The sequence below is a fragment of the Plecotus auritus genome, assembly GCF_963455305.1.
Source record: "Plecotus auritus genome assembly, chromosome: 7".
In the NCBI taxonomy this organism is placed as follows: Eukaryota; Metazoa; Chordata; class Mammalia; order Chiroptera; family Vespertilionidae; genus Plecotus; species Plecotus auritus.
The window spans coordinates 515,417-533,200 of record NC_137774.1 but is presented as its reverse complement, the minus strand read 5'-3'; the positions used below and the strand labels follow the sequence as shown (position 1 = coordinate 533,200).

At 70.6% G+C, this 17,784-nt stretch overlaps 1 protein-coding gene across 1 annotated transcript in view; it reads right to left on the bottom strand.

Annotated features, from left to right (window-relative positions):
- Window positions 1–1,149: 1,149 nt before the first annotated feature.
- FASN (fatty acid synthase) overlaps window positions 1,150–17,784 on the bottom strand; it is a 63,677-nt gene continuing 47,042 nt past the window's right edge. The window contains 42 exon segments of the mRNA XM_080681176.1: window positions 1,150–1,964; window positions 2,125–2,223; window positions 2,303–2,523; window positions 2,600–2,830; window positions 3,025–3,213; window positions 3,351–3,596; window positions 4,043–4,194; window positions 4,412–4,503; window positions 4,571–4,722; window positions 4,842–5,010; window positions 5,012–5,044; window positions 5,137–5,360; window positions 5,583–5,705; window positions 5,885–6,004; window positions 6,088–6,266; window positions 6,346–6,496; window positions 6,607–6,810; window positions 6,903–7,057; window positions 7,206–7,324; window positions 7,408–7,965; window positions 8,174–8,472; window positions 8,768–8,971; window positions 9,362–9,541; window positions 9,742–9,930; window positions 10,037–10,117; window positions 10,205–10,396; window positions 10,500–10,672; window positions 10,814–10,929; window positions 11,021–11,224; window positions 11,308–11,442; window positions 11,564–11,658; window positions 11,976–12,165; window positions 12,275–12,462; window positions 12,807–13,146; window positions 13,148–13,270; window positions 13,668–13,802; window positions 13,873–13,988; window positions 14,057–14,179; window positions 14,287–14,487; window positions 14,855–15,028; window positions 16,015–16,167; window positions 16,583–16,717. Of these exon segments, the coding sequence (XP_080537302.1) occupies window positions 1,575–1,964; window positions 2,125–2,223; window positions 2,303–2,523; window positions 2,600–2,830; window positions 3,025–3,213; window positions 3,351–3,596; window positions 4,043–4,194; window positions 4,412–4,503; window positions 4,571–4,722; window positions 4,842–5,010; window positions 5,012–5,044; window positions 5,137–5,360; window positions 5,583–5,705; window positions 5,885–6,004; window positions 6,088–6,266; window positions 6,346–6,496; window positions 6,607–6,810; window positions 6,903–7,057; window positions 7,206–7,324; window positions 7,408–7,965; window positions 8,174–8,472; window positions 8,768–8,971; window positions 9,362–9,541; window positions 9,742–9,930; window positions 10,037–10,117; window positions 10,205–10,396; window positions 10,500–10,672; window positions 10,814–10,929; window positions 11,021–11,224; window positions 11,308–11,442; window positions 11,564–11,658; window positions 11,976–12,165; window positions 12,275–12,462; window positions 12,807–13,146; window positions 13,148–13,270; window positions 13,668–13,802; window positions 13,873–13,988; window positions 14,057–14,179; window positions 14,287–14,487; window positions 14,855–15,028; window positions 16,015–16,167; window positions 16,583–16,717 (7,553 nt within the window). The 3' untranslated portion in view covers window positions 1,150–1,574.

Here is a 17,784-nt window from a genome sequence, read left to right as displayed (position 1 = left end):
TTTCCCCTAAGCACTGTTAGCCGAATCCCACACATTTTTACACTTTTCTGTTTAAAACCCTAATTTGCACGTTGATTTCTTCTTTAACCAGTTAGTTAAAAGGGGTTTCTGAGAATTTGAGGAATCAAGGGCTTTTTGCGAACGATTCTAATTTTATGCAGCTGTGGGCAGAGAAAATGTTTTATACAAAGTGAATCCTTTAGAATTTGACTCGTTTTATGACCCAGAACGTGGCCCCTCTTGGCCAAGGTCTCCCATGAACTTGCTGGGAGATCTGACGTCAGGCAAACTGGTTCCTTCCTACAGCCTCCCTCACCGGGTCCTCCTGCCCATCGCAGCGGGGGTGGGGACCTCCAGCCTTAGTGACTCGCCCATTTCTCCTTCCGGGGTGTTACCTCCTGCTTCCCGTGACCAGAGGCTTTAGGGACCTGACAGTGTCGGGTTGTTTCCTCCTTTGGGGTCACTGGACAACCCTGTCCCTAAAGAACATTTGCTCTGGAACCTCTGACAGTAAGGTCCGGCTCCAGAAGCCCGCCCACTGCTTTATTGCGCTGCACCGAACCTCATTCCTTCTTGGGGCCGTCGGCCGCTGAGCTTGCTTAGGAACACGTCAGCGCCTGGCCTGGCGCTGGGCCCCCTACGTCCTTCTGGAAGCCCAGGGGGACCCGCTCCCTACCTTGCACCCCTCCCAGAGCCCAACTCTGCAGCTCACCTCGCCCGCCAGCAACTCCACTCCAGGGCGCCCACCTCACCCCTGGCTCTCAGGGGCGGCCCCTGCCTGTCACCCTCCCTCCCAGCCTCCACCCTCCCTCCAGCCTCCACTCTGCCCGTCGCTAGTGTAGGTGTGGCTCTGAGGGCATTTGCCGTGTGGTTCCCGCCTTCAAATAAAGCCTCTGAGGAGGGTAGGACACGTGCCAGGAAGCAGACCCGTGGTCTCACCAGTTCTGGCGACAGGTGCAGGGCCCCCACAGCCGCTGCCCGCAACCCCTAACGCACGGAGTGGGCGGGTGCCTGCGGGCTGGCTGTGTGGCCTGCAGGGGGCGCCAGGCTGCTGTGGGCGCTGGTGCTGGAGGGCGCGGAGAGCGGGGTCCCTATCGTCACCGACACGGGGTCCGTGTAAAAATGAAACAGATCCAGACAAGGTTCTTTCAACTGACAATTGCAGTAAATTTCAAAATCTGAGCAGCAACGTGAATGTGTTTCTTGAAAAAAGTACAGAGAACAGGGTGGGTGCCCGGCCCGCTGCCCCGCTGCATCCCGGCCTCGGGCGGGCTCGGCCCGCTGCCCCGGGCCCCGCGGCTCCCCAGCGGCGCAATAAATAGAATCCAAACCAGGACCTCAACGAGCGCCGACTGCACGTGGCGTCCGGGGCTCACAGGATCGTGCCCGGCTCGGCCGACTCTTCACAGACCAGGGAGGCCTCCAAGTCGGTGGCGCGGGTCCCCGCCCCGCACCCACGTGGAGGTGGCGGCCGAGGTGGCCGTGCGGGAGGTGCCCGGCACGGGCGGGCGTCAGTCCTACTTCTAGCGGCCACCGGGGTGCAGGCCGGGCCCGGCGGCAGGACCCGCGGGCGGCTAGCCCTCCCGCACGCTGACGCGCGGCTCGGCCAGGGCGCCGTGGATGATGCCCAGGATGGCCTCCAGGCCGCTGCCCTCCAGCAGCGTGCGGTGGTCGCCCTCGATGATGTGCACCGACACCTTCCCGTCGCACACCTGGGACAGGTTGTAGTCGGCGCCCAGGTCCTCGCCCTGCGCCCCGCCCTTCTTGGCCCGGAGCAGCGTCACGTTGCCGTGGTAGGTGGCCCGCGGCGTGTACTGCTCCGCAGCGCGCAGCTTGTGGTAAAAGGAGCGCGCCGCAAAGGTGAGCGCACGGCGGTCCAGGCCCGCATGGCTCTGCGTGATCATGTCCACGGCGGCCACCACGCGCTCCTCCAGGCCCGCGAGCGGCAGCAGCGCCTCCAGCACCTGCGGGACGGATCTGAGTGGGTCCCGCTGTGTGGACCAGCAGACCCCGCCCCCAGGCGCAGACCCCGCCCCCAGGCGCAGACCCCGCCCCCAGGCGCAGACCCCGCCCCCAGGCGCAGACCCCGCCCCCAGGCACAGACCCATCCGGCCTAGGACCCACCCTGCTGTACTCCGTGTCCATGAACTGCTGCACGAAGAAGCACATGGCCGCGGCCTCGGCCTCCCCCTCGCAGCCAGACGTCAGCCTCGCGCGGTAGCTCTGCAAGGGGAGGGAGAGGCTCTGTAGCGAGGGCAGGGGCACACGGACCCCGACCGGGCTGACCAGGTGCTGCCCTCACCTGTGTGTAGGCCAGCACGTAGGTGTGCGAGCCGTCAAACAGGAAGAGGCTGTTGTGCGCGGGGGCGGGGCCCTGCTGCGCCTGCAGCTGCGAGCACATCTCGAAGGCCACGCAGGCGCCGTAGGAGTAGCCGGCGATGCGGTAGGGCCCCTCCGGCTGCACCTGCCTGACGCACTGGAGGTAGTAGGCGGCCAGGCTGTGGATGCTGTCCAGCGGTGCGGCTGCGGGCGGGAGGGCTCCGTGTGGGTGGGCGCCCAGGCCCCATGGGCACGCCCCCACCTCGGGACCCGGACACACCTCGGGTGCACTGCAGGCCGTAGGTGGGGATGCTGAGCTTGGTGGCCAGGCTGTGGAACACGGTGGTGGAGCCCTCGATGGGGTGCACCAGGAACAGGGGCCGCTCGGAGCTCTGCACCGAGTTGAGCCGTGTGAGGGTGGGGCCCTCGGGGTTCACCAGCAGGGTGCTCAGGTTCAGCAGGGCCTGCTGCCGCGCGGGGCTGCCCTCCTTGGGCGTGGAAGCCGCCAGCTCTGTGGGGAGAGGAGATGCCAGGGAGGCCGGCTCCCACTGCCTCTGCGGCTCCAGCTGCTGCGGGGGCTGGGGCTCTGGTCCCACTCAGAGGGGCGGGGTCAACAGGCCCGGCCCGGCCCAGCTGCCCACAGGCCTCGCCGAGACACACCCCACACCCCAAAGGCTGGGCCCGCGTCCTCTGACCCGCACGCACCACTGGCCGGGCCGGCCTGGGAGGACAGGTCCTGCAGCTTCCGGAGCGTGAGCTGCTGGATGTCCCGCATGGACAGCACCAGGTCGTGCTCACGCTCCAGCGTCTGGCGCACCTCCACGCCCATGAGCGAGTCCAGGCCCAGGTCCCCCAGCGAGCTGTCCAGGTTGACAGCGGCCAAGTCTCGGATGCCTGGGGAGAGGCGCTTGGTTGGCAAGCGGGGAGGGGAGTGGGGGGCCCATGGGTGGGCAAGGCCCCTCGCCTCCCTCCACGAGCAAGCAGGCAGGCCCCCTCGTGCGGTGGGGGGGCCGGGGCGGGGCGGCCCTCACCCAGGATGTGGGCCACGGCCTTCAGCAGGTCCTGCTGGCCGTCGCCGTCCCCGCGGGCCGCGGCCTTCTTCTCCGCCAGCACGAAGCTGCTCAGCACGGGGTGGGGCTGGCTCAGGAACACGTCCAGCACCTCCAGGCAGGAGGCGATGCGCTGGGGCCGCGTCCCCCCGATGACCGAGTCGTTGCTGCCCATCGTCTCCAGCACGACGCCCACGTCGCCGATGGAGCCCCACTGCACAGCGAGGCCTGCGGGCGAGGGGGGCGGGGGTGTGAGGGGCATGTGGGGGAGTGAGGGTCAGTGGGGAGCAGGGGGGGGGTGAGGGTCAGCAGGGGGCGGTGAGGGGTATGTGGGGGGGTGAGGGTCAGCAGGGAGCAGGCGGGGGGTGAGGGGCACGTGGGGGGGTGAGGGTCAGCAGGGAGCAGGCGGGGGGTGAGGGGCACGTGGGGGGGGAGGGTCAGCACGGAGCAGGCGGGGGGTGAGGGTCAGCACAGAGCAGGCGGGGGGGAGCACGTGGGGGGGTGAGGGTCAGCACGGAGCAGGCGGGGGGTGAGGGTCAGCACAGAGCAGGCGGGGGGTGAGGGTCAGCAGGGAACGGGTGGGGGGGTGAGGGGCACGTAGGGGGGTGAGGGTCAGCACAGAGCAGGCGGGGTGAGGGCCCGTGGGGGGGAGGGTCAGCAGGGAGTGGGCCTACCTGGGAGGCCGTCGTGCCTGCGCCGCTCACATATGCGCTCCATGGTGGAGTTGGCGAAGCCGTAGTTGGTCTGGCCTGCGTTGCCACGCCCACAGCTCACCGAGGAGAAGGCCACGAAGTAGTCCAGCTCGGGGCACGCCTCACGGGTCACCCTGTGGGTGCTGGGGTCACTCCCTGGCCCGCTGCGCCTGCCCGGCCCCCTGCTGAACCAGCCCTGCCTCTGTGGAGCCTCGGCTCTGCCCCGAGGCCTGTGGCCTGGACCCCAGTCCCTGGGAGCACGTGCAGGAGGCACGGGGAGTGGGGGGAGGCCAGGGGGGGCCATACCGCCCGAGTGGCGCATGGGCCGGGCGTGGGGAGGGGCGCGCCCACCTGTCCAGGTGCAGGGTGCCGCTGTACTTGGGCTGGCTCACGTCCTGGAAGAGCTCGGGCGTCTGATTCTCCAGCATCGCGTCCCTCAGGACCTGGGGAGAGGCGTCCTCAGTGCTGCCCCGCCGGCCCGGTGCCCGCCCGCCCGCGGAGCCCACTCACCATGGCCAGGTTGAAGACGCCGCCGACCGGCCCCAGCTGTGCGGCCTCGGCGATGAGGCCCCGGGCCCCGTCCAGGGAGCTGGCGTTGCTGGTGGACACCAGCACCTGCACGCCCTGTCGCCGCCACTCCCGCACCTGCTTGGCCTGGTAGCCTGCAGGCAGGGGCTGGGATCAGGGCTCCAGCCGCCTTGCCTAGGCCTCAGAGCCCATGGGGGGGCCGACCAGGGAGGGCGCGTCCCACTGCCCGTCGCCCGCCCACCCCAGGCCTTACCTGTGCGGATGCCAGAGCGCGAGGTCAGCACCAGCTTCTGGGCCCCGCGCAGCACCAGCCACTGAGCCAGCTCCAGGCCGAAGCCGCCCAGGCCCCCGGCGATGACGTAGCTCTTGTGGGCCGGGCAGAAGAGCCTGGACACGGCGGTGGTCAGGGCGGGCGGGGGGCCCCTGCAGCGCGGCGCCCGGCTCCTCCTCACGCACCTGCACGAGCAGCACGGTCACGCTCTGCCCGGGGCCGGACCAGGTGGCGCCCAGGGCCCCCCTCACCTGCACGGGCGCCCAGGGCCCCTCACCTGCACGAGCACTTTGCCGATGTGCTTCCCCTGCGCCATGTAGCGGAAGGCGCCCTCCACCTGGTCCTTGGGAAACACGGTGCAGCGGAGCGGCTGCACCACCCCGTCCCGGATGCCCGCCCGCAGCAGCTCCGCCACCGCCCGCCAGTCGGCGCTGGCCTCTTCGAAGAGGGAGTCCAGCAAGATCCCGTGGAAGGTCACGTTCCTCAGGAAGATGGCCATGCCTGGCGGGCAGAGGAGCGGAGGGCGCGGCTAGCACTCCCAGCCCCAACGCCCGGGGGACTCCAGCTGCCCCGGCCCCACCGCCTGCTGCCTGAGCACTCCCGGCCCCAACGCCCGGGGGACCCCACCTGCCCCGGCCCCCACTGCCTACAGCCTGAGCACTCCCGGCCCCAACGCCCGGGGGACCCCACCTGCCCCGGCCCCCACCGCCTGCTGCCCCTCACCCAGGGGGTGGTTGTTGAAAAGGTCGAATTTGCCGATTTCCAGGAAGCGGCCGTGCTGAGCCAGGCACCGCACGCTGGCCTGCAGCTTCTCCTCTGCCAGCGAGTTCAGGACCAGGTCCACACCTGGGGGGAGAGGGGTTCCCACAGTCACCCCACCGCTGGGCACACCCAGTCGAGAGGCCAGACCCCGTCCTTGCCTGGCCGTCTTCTCCGGCTCAGCCCGCAGGGTAGGGTGGGTCGGGGAGGGGCGGGAGCCCGGGTGCAGGGCAGAGGGTGGAGCTGGGGGTCTGAGGGCCACGCACCCTTCCCCGCCGTGTGCCGGAGCACGTGCTGCTCGAAGGACGTGTCCCTGGAGTTGGCGAAGCTGGTGTCGTCGAGCTGGGGGAACCTGGCCTGGAGGTATGCCCGCTTCTCGGCTGACCCTGTGGGGGAGGCGGTGCGGTGAGCTGGCTTTGCGGTGAGCTGGCCGCGGGCGGGAGGGGCAGCGGGAGGGGCGGCAGCTCACCCACGGTGGTGAAGACGCGGCAGCCCAGGCTGAGGGCGATGGCGATGGCCGCCTGGCCCACGCCACCCGAGCCCGAGTGGATGAGCACCGTCTCCCCGCGCTGCACGCGCCCGCGCACCACCAGCGAGTAGTAGGCCGTGGTGTAGACCACGGGCACCGAGGCCGCCTCCTTCAGGGTCCTGCGGGCACAGGGACGGGTCACTCAGGCCCGACCCGGCCACGAATGTGTGGGGCCCGGGCCCCCGGCCGCCGACTCACCAGTTGGAGGGCACGTCCCACAGGAAGTCCTGGGACAGCAGAACGGAGGTGGCCAGGCCTTCGGCGGGCACCAGCCCCATCACGCGCTTGCCGCTGGGGTCTCGGCCAGAGAACTCCATGCCCAGCATGCAGTCCCGGGCGGCCCACTTCCCTGGGGGCAGAGGGTGGGTCAGCCCACAGGGTGGTCCCGAGCGCTCTGGGTGGGGACCCCTCTCCCCCGGGGCCTGCGCGCTGACAGCCCCTGCCCTGTGCTGCCCGCACCTGGGATGGCGTCAGGAGACAGCTTGCCCGTGGCCAGCATGATGTCGCGGAAGTTGAGGGAGGCGTAGTAGATGGTGCAGAGCTGGACGCCGGGGCCGGGGGCCGGGGCGTGGCGCAGCGGGGAGCAGACCCAGCGGATGGAGGACAGGTCCCCGCGGGTGAGGACGTTCACGAAGGCGTGCTCCGTCTGCTCCTCCGGCGGGCCTGGGCCAGAGAGGCAGGGCTGCTGGGCCCAGGCTGGGCGGGACCCCAGCCCCCCTCACCCACCCAGCGGCCGTGAGGGCCTGGGGGCTCACCATGCTCCAGCGGGAAGTGGCGGAAGGCCCCCCAGACCCCGTCCCGGTGGACATTCATCACCAGGTCCCCTCGTAGCACCTCCTGCAGCTCCGCAGAGCCGGGGTCCAGCTGGGGGATGGGGGACGTGCTGCTGAGGTTGGATACCAGGATGCACCTGTGGGCACCAGACCAGTGAGGTGAGGCCGAGGGGAGGGAGGGGGTGAGGGGCAGGAGGAGGGGGTGATGGGCAGGTGGGGGGGCCAAAGGGAGGGAGGGGGTGACGGGCGGCGGGGGGGGGGGGGGGCACAGCTCAGAGGCCTCACCGGACCCGGTGTCCGCCAGGCTCCTTCCGCAGGCAGTTGACCATGCCCACGACGCCCGAGGTGGCACAGCCGCTGGCCGTCAGCCACACGGGCCGGGAGGAGGAGTCGGCCAGAATGCTCTGCAGGACGAGGCGAGGGTTGGTCTCCGGGAGGGCCCCGGGTCCACACGTGCGGGGCCAGGCGGGCGGACGGGGGCACTGACCTTGAGCGAGCCCACCCATCGGAAGCTGGAGTCGTCCACGGGCAGGAAGACGGGGCTGCCCTGCGGGCCGGGCCGGCGGCACAGGAAGAGCACGGAGCCGTAGAAGGACCTCTTCAGGGCCACCAGGCGCAGGGACGCCCCCGCCAGCAGCTCCTCCCACGCGTCCTGGCCCAGCAGGCCCTGCCGGCCCGGCTGGGGCTCAGGGGAGGTCAGGAAGGCCAGCGTCTCCCCGAGGGGGTGCCCTCTGAGCAGCGTGTGCAGCAGCAGGAAGCCCCCCTCCTTGAGGGCGGCGGCCATGTTGCCGAGGGCTGTGGCCGGGTCCCCGAGCGTGGCCAGCGCACAGTTGCACACCAGCAGGTCGGCCGGGCCCAGGCCGCTGGGGGCGGGGTCCGCGGGGTCCCACTGGCCCGGGGCCACGTTGAGCTGCTGCAGCTTGGCCTGCGCGGCCTCCAGGGCCTGGGGGTGGCGGTCGGTGGCCGTGTAGTCCAGCTGCAGCAGGGGCTGGGTGTTGAGCAGCGCCGGGATGCGCGAATACAGGTGGCCGTCGGCAGCCAGCACCTGGGTTGGACAGAGGCCTCGGTGGGCGGCCCCCCGCAGGCACCCCGACCCCGCAGCCCGTCTGTGGAGCCCCGTGTCCCTCACCCCCGCCCGTGGGAGCGGTAGAAACGCAGGCAGTCTTACGGTGGCGCTCACGTTCGGCCGGGCCCTGGCCCGGGTGTGGGTCTGCCCGGCTCGGCCCGTGCCGACCGCCCTGCCCGGCGCCTACCTCCACCACCTTCATGCGGAGGCCGGTCACGTTCTCCAGGGCGGTGTCCACGCAGGCCTTGAGCGCCGGGGAATCGAGGAGGCCACTGAGCAGCGGGTCCTCAGGCAGCCCCGGCCGCTCCTGCGCCAGCACCCGGCCCAGCTCCAGCTGCAGGTTCCCGTTGAGCTGGCAGGCGGACGCCAGCAGCCGAGCCAGGCCCTGCTGCGGGGGCTTCCGCGGGGCCTGTGCCCCATCCAGCCCGGGCACCACCATCTTCAACCCCTGCTGGGCCACCTTGGTCTGCAGCACCTGTGCCAGCCCTGGGGGGGGATGGGCATGGAGGCTCAGAACTGGCACCGACCACAGAGGGCCCAAGGACAGAGGCTACTGTGCCCCAATAGGGCGCTGCCCACAAAGGTGTGTCTACAGACAGCGAGGTCAGTGCCCGCAGCCCCAGCTCCTGCCGGGCATGAGGAGGGCTCGCCGGCGCTGGTGGGTAGCCCTGTGAAGGCTGGGGAGGCAGAGCGAGACCAGGTCCCGGCGACGGGCTGTGGGACGAGCTCCCCGCCACCAGGGGTGTGTACAGGCTAGGGCCTGGGGCCGGGCGGGCCTCACCGCTGCACAGCTGCAGCTCCTCCTGCAGGGCCGCGCTGCCCGCCAGGCACCCGCCCTCCACGTGCGGCGTGAAGCAGAACTTTTCCAGGATGGGCGCGTGCTGCTCCTGCTGCCGCCGCGGGGCCACCGAGGTGTGCAGGCCCGACATGAGGACGCCCCCGGCCGCCGTGCTGTTCAGAGCGCTGCTCACCACCACCTGAACCGCTGCAGGGACACGGTGAGTGTGGGCGGTGTGGGGCGGCAGGCACAGGGGCGAGAGGCGGCAGGCACAGGGGCGGCAGGCACAGGGGCGAGAGGCGGCAGGCACAGGGGCGGCAGGCACAGGGGCGGCAGGCACAGGGGCGGCAGGCACAGGGGCGTGGGGCGGCAGGCACAGGGGCGCAGGGTGGCAGGCACAGGGGCGGCAGGCACAGGGGCGCGGGGTGGCAGGCACAGGGGCGAGAGGCGGCAGGCACAGGGGCGGCAGGCACAGGGGCGGCAGGCACAGGGGCGGCAGGCACAGGGGCGCAGGGCGGCAGGCACAGGGGCGGCAGGCACAGGGGCGGCAGGCACAGGGGCGCAGGGCGGCAGGCACAGGGGCGCGGGCCGTGCTACCTGAGGTCTCGCCTTGCAGCACGTGCACCTTGTGCCGGTGGGCGGCGGGGTCGATGCGGATGGCGGCGATGCGGGTGGGCAGGCGCAGGCTGCGCTGGTGGGTGCCCAGGATGGACATCTGCAGCATGCTGTCCAGGAAGGTCACCCAGTTGTCCTGCCACAGCAGCTGGCCGGTGTCGCCTGTGGCAGAGGGTCCGTCAGCGCGAGAGGTCCGTCGCACGCAGCCTCTTCCCGTGCCGACCAGGCCGCGGTGACCCTCCTCCCCGACTCCCCACACCCCCCCTGGCTGGGGCCACGGCAGGCACGTGGCGCCTGGACGCTGGGCACCGGGTGAGTGGCCTCAGGGCCCGCCCCCAGGTGTCCGGGGGGACCGTGCCCACCTTCGAGGGAGGCCTCGAGGACGCCCTGGAAGTGGGGACCGTAGTCGTAGCCCCGCAGTCGCAGCTCCTTGTACACGTCGCCCTGGGACAGGCGGAAGGTGGCCGTGGGGTCTGCGGGTTCCACTGCGTCCAGGCTGTCCTGGTTGTCGAAGAGCCTGGGGTCGGGGTCCTCCCACTGGTACACAGTCCCTGTGGGCGGCGGGGGGGGGCAGTCAGGGGGGTCTGAGGGCAGAGCCGGACACCAGGGGTCCACCCCGAGGCCCGTCAGGGACCCCGTGGCCTGGCATCCGCTCACCGCTCACGACCAGGTTGCCGTTCTGAGACACTTCGAAGGCGTGGGAGGCCTCCAGCAGCCGCACCTCCAGGGGCACAGTGCCTGTGGACAGCAGAACCAGGGTGAGAAGCAGGGGTCAGGGGTCAGAGGTCAGCACCCCCACGGCTCCTCCCAGCCACACCGCCTCACCCGTCTTGGGCAGGATGGTGGCCTGGTGCAGCGTCACGTCCTCAAAAGCCACGGGCATCTGCTCCATGTTTCGGTCCAGGGTGCGAGCCAGTGTCCTCCAGACCAGGCACAGGTAGCCGGTGGCCGGGAAGAGGATGCGGCCGTCAATGCGGTGGTCCACCAGGTAGTGGCTGGGGGACTCGGGGCTGGTGTCTGCGGGGCACAGGATTCAGTGCCCACCTCGGGAGGGAGAGCTGGAGCCCCTACCCTGCCCGGCCTCCCCTCCCCGCCCGGCCTCACGCCCCACCAGCCTCACCGATGGTGTAGACGGTAGCCGAGGAGCTGCTGGAGCCGTTGGGGAAGTCCTCGGCGGCAGGCACGTCCCAGGTCTGGCTGTGGTCCCACTTGATGAGGGGGGAGATGAGCGGGGTCCCCCGGGGGGCTGGGAACTCCTCGGGCGGGAACAGGCCATTGGGGTTGATGTCAATGCTGGGGGTGGGGAGTAGGTTAGGGGCGCACCTGGCCCTGGGAACCCCCATCACCCCCACTGCCAACCACCTCCCCTAAGCCCCAGAGACCAAGGTGGGGAAGTGGACCATCGAGGCCCCGGGAGAGCGTGCACAGACCCACCCTGCCAGGTGCAGGCGGCCCACGCTGCTGAGCAGGAAGTGCAGGTTGTCGGCGTGGTCCTTCTTCATCAGGGGGAGGACGGTACAGCTGGGCTTCAGGCCCCGCTTCAGCACGGCCTGCGGGGACGGTCGGGCTGGGCTGAGAGCTGCCCTGTGCACGCCCAGCCCGAGCCCCTCCCCCGGAGCCCGCAGGCCCCGCCAGGCGTACCTGCAGCAGCGCGTGGGGGGCGACCTCCAGCACCACGGCGTGCTCCGGCACGTGCCACAGCGCCTCCTGGAACAGCACGGGGCTCACCAGGTTGTTGACGTTGTACTCGGCGGAGGGCGTGCGGGCCAGGCTTCCCTGCCACTGGGCCTCGGGGATGGAGGTGCTGAGCCAGCGCGCGGAGCGGGGCCGCGGGTCTCGGATCACCTGCGCACGGGCTGCTGGTCAGCGCCAGGCGCGCGGCCACTCCCGCCCCCGGTCCCGGGCAGCCCCGGGGGTGGCCGGCCCACCTTCTTGAGCTCCCGCAGCAGCGAGGGGGCGATGCCCTCCATGAAGTAGGAGTGGAAGGCCAGGCCGCCCGTCCGCACCTCCTTGGCGAACACACCCTCCTGTCTCAGCTGCTCCACGAACTCGGACACGGAGGCCTGGGGAGAACGGGCACAGGTGACGGGCGGTCCCGGGTCCTGGGCTGCGCACCGGCCCCTCCTGCGGAGCTCGCCCCGAGGCTGGGAGGGACTTGGGGACCGGCCCGGCCCCAGCGCCCACCTGAGGTCCTGAGATGGTCACCGTGTCCTTGGAGTTGTGGCACGCGGGCACGACGCCGGGGGGGCAGCGCCGTTTACACTCCTCCCAGGACAAGCCTGTGGGCAGAGCGGCCTCAGGGGCGGCACTAATGACGGCCCCGTAATTGCAGCCGCGGAGGCAACAGCTTCACGGGCCTCTCCCCACCCCCGCGCGTTTCATCTCTGCGGACGTGTGGTTACCGCCATCCCACGGCCTCCCCCCTCCCCCCTCCCCCCCTCCCTCCCTCCGCCATGACACCCAAGGCTCCTGCCCATGGAGGGACCCTGACACCCCGACTTTATCAAAGGTCCTGTGGGTCCCCCTGGGGGGGTTCTTGTCCCCACGTGGGTTCAGCTCAGGCTCCTGGGAAAACCGCCCTGCTGGCCACACCTACCCACGGCCGCCATGGCCCCCGGTGGGATGTGGGCCTCCTTGATGCACTGGCCGCGCCAGTAGGCGGCAAGCACAGCCTCCTCCTGCGAGAGGCAGCCGTCGGCATAGCCGCAGGCCACCTCGCCCAGGGAGTGCCCGATGATGCCGTCCGGCCGCAGGCCCAGGCTGGTCAGCAGGTCGAGGAGGGCGATCTGGGGGCAGACGTGTCACCTGAGTCCCGGGGAGGCACCGCCAGGTCCAGGCCCTCCCTCCACGTCCCCGGGCCCTCGGACGCGACCCAACCCCGACCCGAAGAAGGACCTGGATGGCCGTCAGGCTCACGAAGGCGTTGACCGTGTCGTCAAAGGTGGCCTCGTCCGTGCTCAGCAGCAGCTCCGACACCTGCAGCCCCAGCGGCTTCACGACCTCGTCGGAGCGCAGGATCGAGTCCCGGAAGCAGGCCAGACGCATGAGGCTGAGCCCCATGCCGCGCCACTGCGTGCCCATCCCTGAGGGCGGGAGGCGTCAGCCAGGGCCAGCACCCTCTGCCCCCATGCCCGTCAGGCCAGGCCAGGGCCAGCACCCTCTGCCCCCATGCCCGTCAGGCCAGGGCCAGCACCCTCTGCCCCCATGCCCAGCAGGCCAGGCCAGGGCCAGCACCCTCTGCCCCCATGCCCGTCAGGCCAGGGCCAGCACCCTCTGCCCCCATGCCCAGCAGGCCAGGCCAGGGCCAGCACCCTCTGCCCCCATGCCCAGCAGGCCAGGCCAGGGCCAGCACCCTCTGCCCCCATGCCCGTCAGGCCAGGGCCAGCACCCTCTGCCCCCATGCCCAGCAGGCCAGGCCAGGACTCACCGGAGCAGATGAACCAGAGCGGGCGCGGCCCGGGGGGCACCTGCTGCACCTCCTGCCCGCCGCCCTCGCCGCCCAGCACGGCGCAGCCCCGGAAGGGCATGGCGGTGACGGGCATGGCCGCGATGTCGTTGAGCATGCTCAGGAAGGCCAGGTTCTGGCTGTGCTGGCGGCCCTGCTCCAGCAGCCCCTGCACGGCCTCGGGGGTGCGCCCGCTGGCCAGCAGTAGGCGGGGCAAGGCGGCGTGGGGGGCGGGCGCGGGGGGCGGGCGCCAGTTGGGTCGAAGGATGACGTGTACGTTGGAGCCGCCAAAGCCGAAGGAGTTCATGGCCACGTTCCCCCCCGCGGACGGGCAGGGGCCGGTCCACCACCCGCAGCCGCCCGTCCTGCAGTGCTGGGATCTGGGGGTTCGGGCTGTGGAAGTGCAGGTTGGGCGCCCAGAGCCCGTGCTCCAGGGACAGCAGCACCTGTGGGCGGCGTGCCGTCCTGAGACCCAAAGGCAGCCCACAGGCCCTGCTGCCGCCTGCACTTCCCCCGCACCTGCCCCCTCAGCCAGGGCCCCTCCCAGGTGGCTGTGGGCCTGGACACCCAGGCGCCTGACCACACCCGTCCGGGTCCTGACACGAGCGTGGCAGAGGGCGGCCGCCTGCCGGGAGCCTGCAGCCCAGGAAGCACCCCACACCCAGGAGCCCGTGATGGCGGTCGGGGTTCCCCAGTCCCCACCGCTGCTCAGGAGCTGAGGGGGGAGCTGCCGGGCCACCGCCTGCCGCCCTGTGGGGAGGTGCCCAGCAGCGTGTCGGGCCCCGCGAACCAGGGCAGGGACCGGGCACAGCACCCCACAGCCCTGCCCGAGGGAGTGCCCACCTTGGCCAGTGCGGCCAGCCCCGAGGCCGGCTCCGGGTGCCCCATGTTCGACTTGGTGGACCCGATCAGCAGGGGGTCCTGGCGGGTGGCACACAGTGCCCGGTCGATGCCATTCAGCTCCTGGGGGTCGCCCACCTGTGGGGGACACGGGAGGGTCAGGCTGCAGCGGGCGGCGCGGGCGCGGGCGCGGGCACGGGGGCCTCACCTTGGTGCCGGTACCGTGAGCCTCGATGTACTCCAGGGACTCGGGGTTCACGCCGAATGGCTCGTACAGGGAGCGTATGAGCTGCTCCTGGGCCTCTCCAGAGGGGAAGGTCACGCCTGCGGGAGGGCCAGCTCAGCACCCCTCGCCGACCCCGGCGCCCCCACCCGCTCCGGCCGGCTCCCACCTTGCTCCTTGGCGCCGTCCGTGTTGGTGCCGGAATTGAGGATGGTGGCGTACACGCGCCGCGCCAGGGACTTCTTGGTCAGCAGGACGGCCACCACGGCCTCCGCGCGGCAGTACCCGTCCCCTGAGGGCAGAGGGTGGCTCAGGGGGCGGGCGGGCGGGCAGGCTAGGCGCCCGCTCTGGCATGGGGAGGCTGGGAGGAGGCTGCCCGCGCCCCGCCCCGCGCCTCACCCTCCTGGTCGAAGGACTTGCAGGTGCCCTCGGGGCTGAGCATGCCCAGCTTCATGAACTGCACGGAGGTGTTGGGCTTGAGCAGGATGTTGATGCCGCCCACGAGGGCCGCGGGGCACTCGCCGCTGCTGATGGCCTGGTAGGCGTTGTGCAGGGCCAGCAGGCTGGAGGAGCAGGCCGTGTCCAGGGCGACGCTGGGCCCTGCGGCCGACGGGGGAGCGGGGTGTGAGGGGGAGCCCGGGGCCCCCCGGCTTCCCGGGGAAGGGGAGCCACGGCTGGAAGGGGCTCGCTGTCCCTCGGCCACACCTCACAGGGGGCGCCCACCTTTATCACTTTTTATTTCACTTAAACACATTTCTTAGTGATTTCAGAGAGGAAGGGAGAGGGAGAGAAACAAACAGCAATGATGAGAGAATCGTGGGTCGGCTGCCTCCTTGTACACCCCACACCAGAGATCGAACCCGCAACCTGGGCCTGTGCCCTGACCGGGAACGGAACCGTGACCTCCGGGTTCATTCATAGGTCGACGCTCAACCACGGAGCCACGCCGCCGGGCAGGGGCACCCACCTTTAAAGTTGAAGAAGAAGGAGAGGCGGTTCGCCATCATGGCTCGCTGGCAGCCCACCATGCTGTAGCCCACGAGGGTGTCGGGGTCTCGGCTGAGAGCCTCGGAGGCCTCGGAGCCGCTCACCCCCACCCAGACGCCGGTGTTGGTTCCTCGGAGCGAGGCCGGGTTGATGCCTGTGGGAGCAGCGGTCAGAATGCCGGACGCACCCTGCCCACCACCCAGCCTGCAGAGGAGGGCCCCCTCGGCCACTCCAGCTTGGGTGAGGGGCCATCTTAGCCCGGCCGGAGGGACTGGGGGGCCAGCCCAGGTGGGGCTGAGAACAGAGAACCGAGAACCAGGTCACAGGAAACTGGGGCTGGGGGGGGGGGGGGGCGTGGGAGGAGGTGCTAGGTGGGGCTCCAGGCTCCGGGTCAGGCAGCGGCCAGAGAAGAGGTGAAGACAGAGGGCGGCATTGTCCCCAGGCTCCTCCCTGGCCCCTAGTGTCCCTGGCGGAGTCTGGTGAGCCCCAAGGGCCAATGAGCACCCAAGCCCCAAGGGCGCCTGTCCGGGACGGGCAAGATAAGGAGGCAGAGGCACACAAAGGCCGAGTGTCCAGGCTCCTGCAGGAGGGGCCCTGGCCGGCCCCAGGGGAGCGGCGTCCAAGGCCCCTGGGTAGGGCCCAGGCAGCAAGAAGGCCTTCAGGTCGGCCTGCCCCCCGCCCCTCCCCGAGGCGTGTGTCTGTCCCTGTCCTGCTCAGTGTCAGCCCGGGGGCCGGCTGGCACCTGCCACCCCTTCTCATGGGCTGGGGGGGGCACAGCAAGGACGGGTCTGAGCCCCAGGACAAGAGCCAGCTACCTCTGGGCCAGACTCAACCCAGGGCAGGAGCCCAGCGCCGGCCCTCACCCCAAGACCAGTTCCCTGACGGGAGGAAGAAAACTGGGGCACCAGGGCACGCCCAGGACACCTCGGGCCAGTTGTGAAACCACACCTGCCCAGGGGCCCACGCCTCCCGAGCCTCGGGCCTGGCAGTCCCGACCAGGCACAGAGGGAGCCCTGCTCGCCCCGCCTCCTGCACTCCGTTCTACCCTGAACACGTTCCTTTCAGAAGCAAAAGGACCCGAGAACATTGTCGCCCCGTTGTGACCTCCTCAGTGGGCCATCGGCCCCCCCAGTGACCCACCTCCGTCCACGATGGCCTCGTAGGCGACCTCGAGCAGGAGGCGCAGCTGGGGGTCCATCGTGTGCGCCTGCTTGGCGTGGACCCCGAAGAAGGTGGCGTCGAACTTGGACAGGTCCTTCAGCTTGCCGGAGCGCCGGGGCAGGCCGTACAGTCCTGCAGACACGGCAGGTGGAAGGCGCCACGGTGGGTGTCAAGGCCCCAGGGGACCCACAGGGAGATGGGCTCCCCAGGAGGGTGGGCAGTGGCCCCAGAGCGTCTCCTCCAGCCCCGCTGCCCTGGCTGCAGACCCTCCAGCGGGCTCTGCTGGGCTGGGCTCCGCGCTGACTCACACCCGCGGATCAGGTAGAACTGCTCCCGCAGGAGCCGACCAGGCGTGAGGGAGTCAAACCAGCTTCCCCAGAGCCGGCTCTTATCTGACCTCGGACACGTGGGCCAGCGGCGGCCCCTGTCTCCTGCCCTCCAGCCCTGGACCCGCTGGCCACCAGCTGAGAAAGGGCAGGCGCACCAGGAACGACCACACCTGGGCTCCATGTCCAGCGAGTCGGGCGCTGGGCAGGCCGTCACTCACCGGCCTTCCACCTCCTGTCATCGTCCGTCACCATGTCCACACCGCCGATGAGGTTGTCCCAGAACTCCTGCAGGTTCTCCGACTCGGGCAGCTTCCCCGATATGCCGGCAATCACCACCTCCTCCATGACGCTCTCTGCGGGGCCCAGGCACGGGTCAGCTCGGCCTGCACCCGAGTGCACAGCCCCCACAGCCCCCCGAGCCCCACAGCACTCGCCCTCCTCAGCCTGGCCCATCGGTGGGTCAGAGAGCAGCAGCTCGGAAAGCCCCCGACCAGAGGCCAGATGGCCGGCCAGACGTCCTGGGTGTGAATGTGTATGTGCTGGCGGGCGGTCAGCTCTGGCCTAGCAGGTCCTTGCCTCTTCCTGGGCCTTGGCAGAAGCTGCCACATTTGGGGTCCAGGCCTGGGGTGACCCCCCCCCAGGGCCCTGCACCTGTGCCCACCCCTGCCAGCAGTCGGTGGCCTCTGTGACCTCCGCTGTGGTTCCCTGAGGAGGGCCACCCAGAGGAAGGCCCAGCCCTTCCCGGCCGGGGAAAGGGCACCAAAGTCCAAGGGGGGAAACGTGGGGGGTGGGGAGGCCCGGCCCCCCCTTGAGTAACCCTGGGCTCCGCACCCAGGCTGCCCGCCATGCCCAGTGCCACCGAGGGCAGGCAGGAGCTGCCAGGACTGAGGAGGGACCCAGAGGGACAGCAGGGGACTGTGGGTGCCAAGGCCCGGCAGGACTCTGGGGGAAAGGCGGCCTGCGCCCCAGGGTGGGCCGGCCTGGGGCACCGTTCCTGGGCAGGCGCCAGGCAAGTGCTACCCAGAGCCACGCACCTGGGTCCGTGAGGCCGCAGGATACTGCTCGTTCACCTCCAGGCAGATCCAGCTGCCTTCGGAGGTACCCACCCCCCTGCCCCCCACGCCCACGGCTTGTGGGCCTGGGGTGGGGATCCTGTGTAGCCCCCGAGGCGGGGCAAAGCCAGGGATGGTCTAGCAAGTTCGTCAAGGCCCAGGGCCTCCTGGTGCTAGTGACCTGTGGACACGCAACCGCTCGGCCCTCCCTGGTCTGAGCAAGGCCGGGCGAGTGGAGGAGCAGCGGCTTCCTTGGTGGCCTAGCGTCCGCTGTCCGGGAGGGAGCCCCCTCCCCCAGCGCCGAATAAAGAGCCCTTTGCCGGCCCAGGACACCAGCTCGGGGCGGCCGCTTCCTCCAGAAAGCGCCG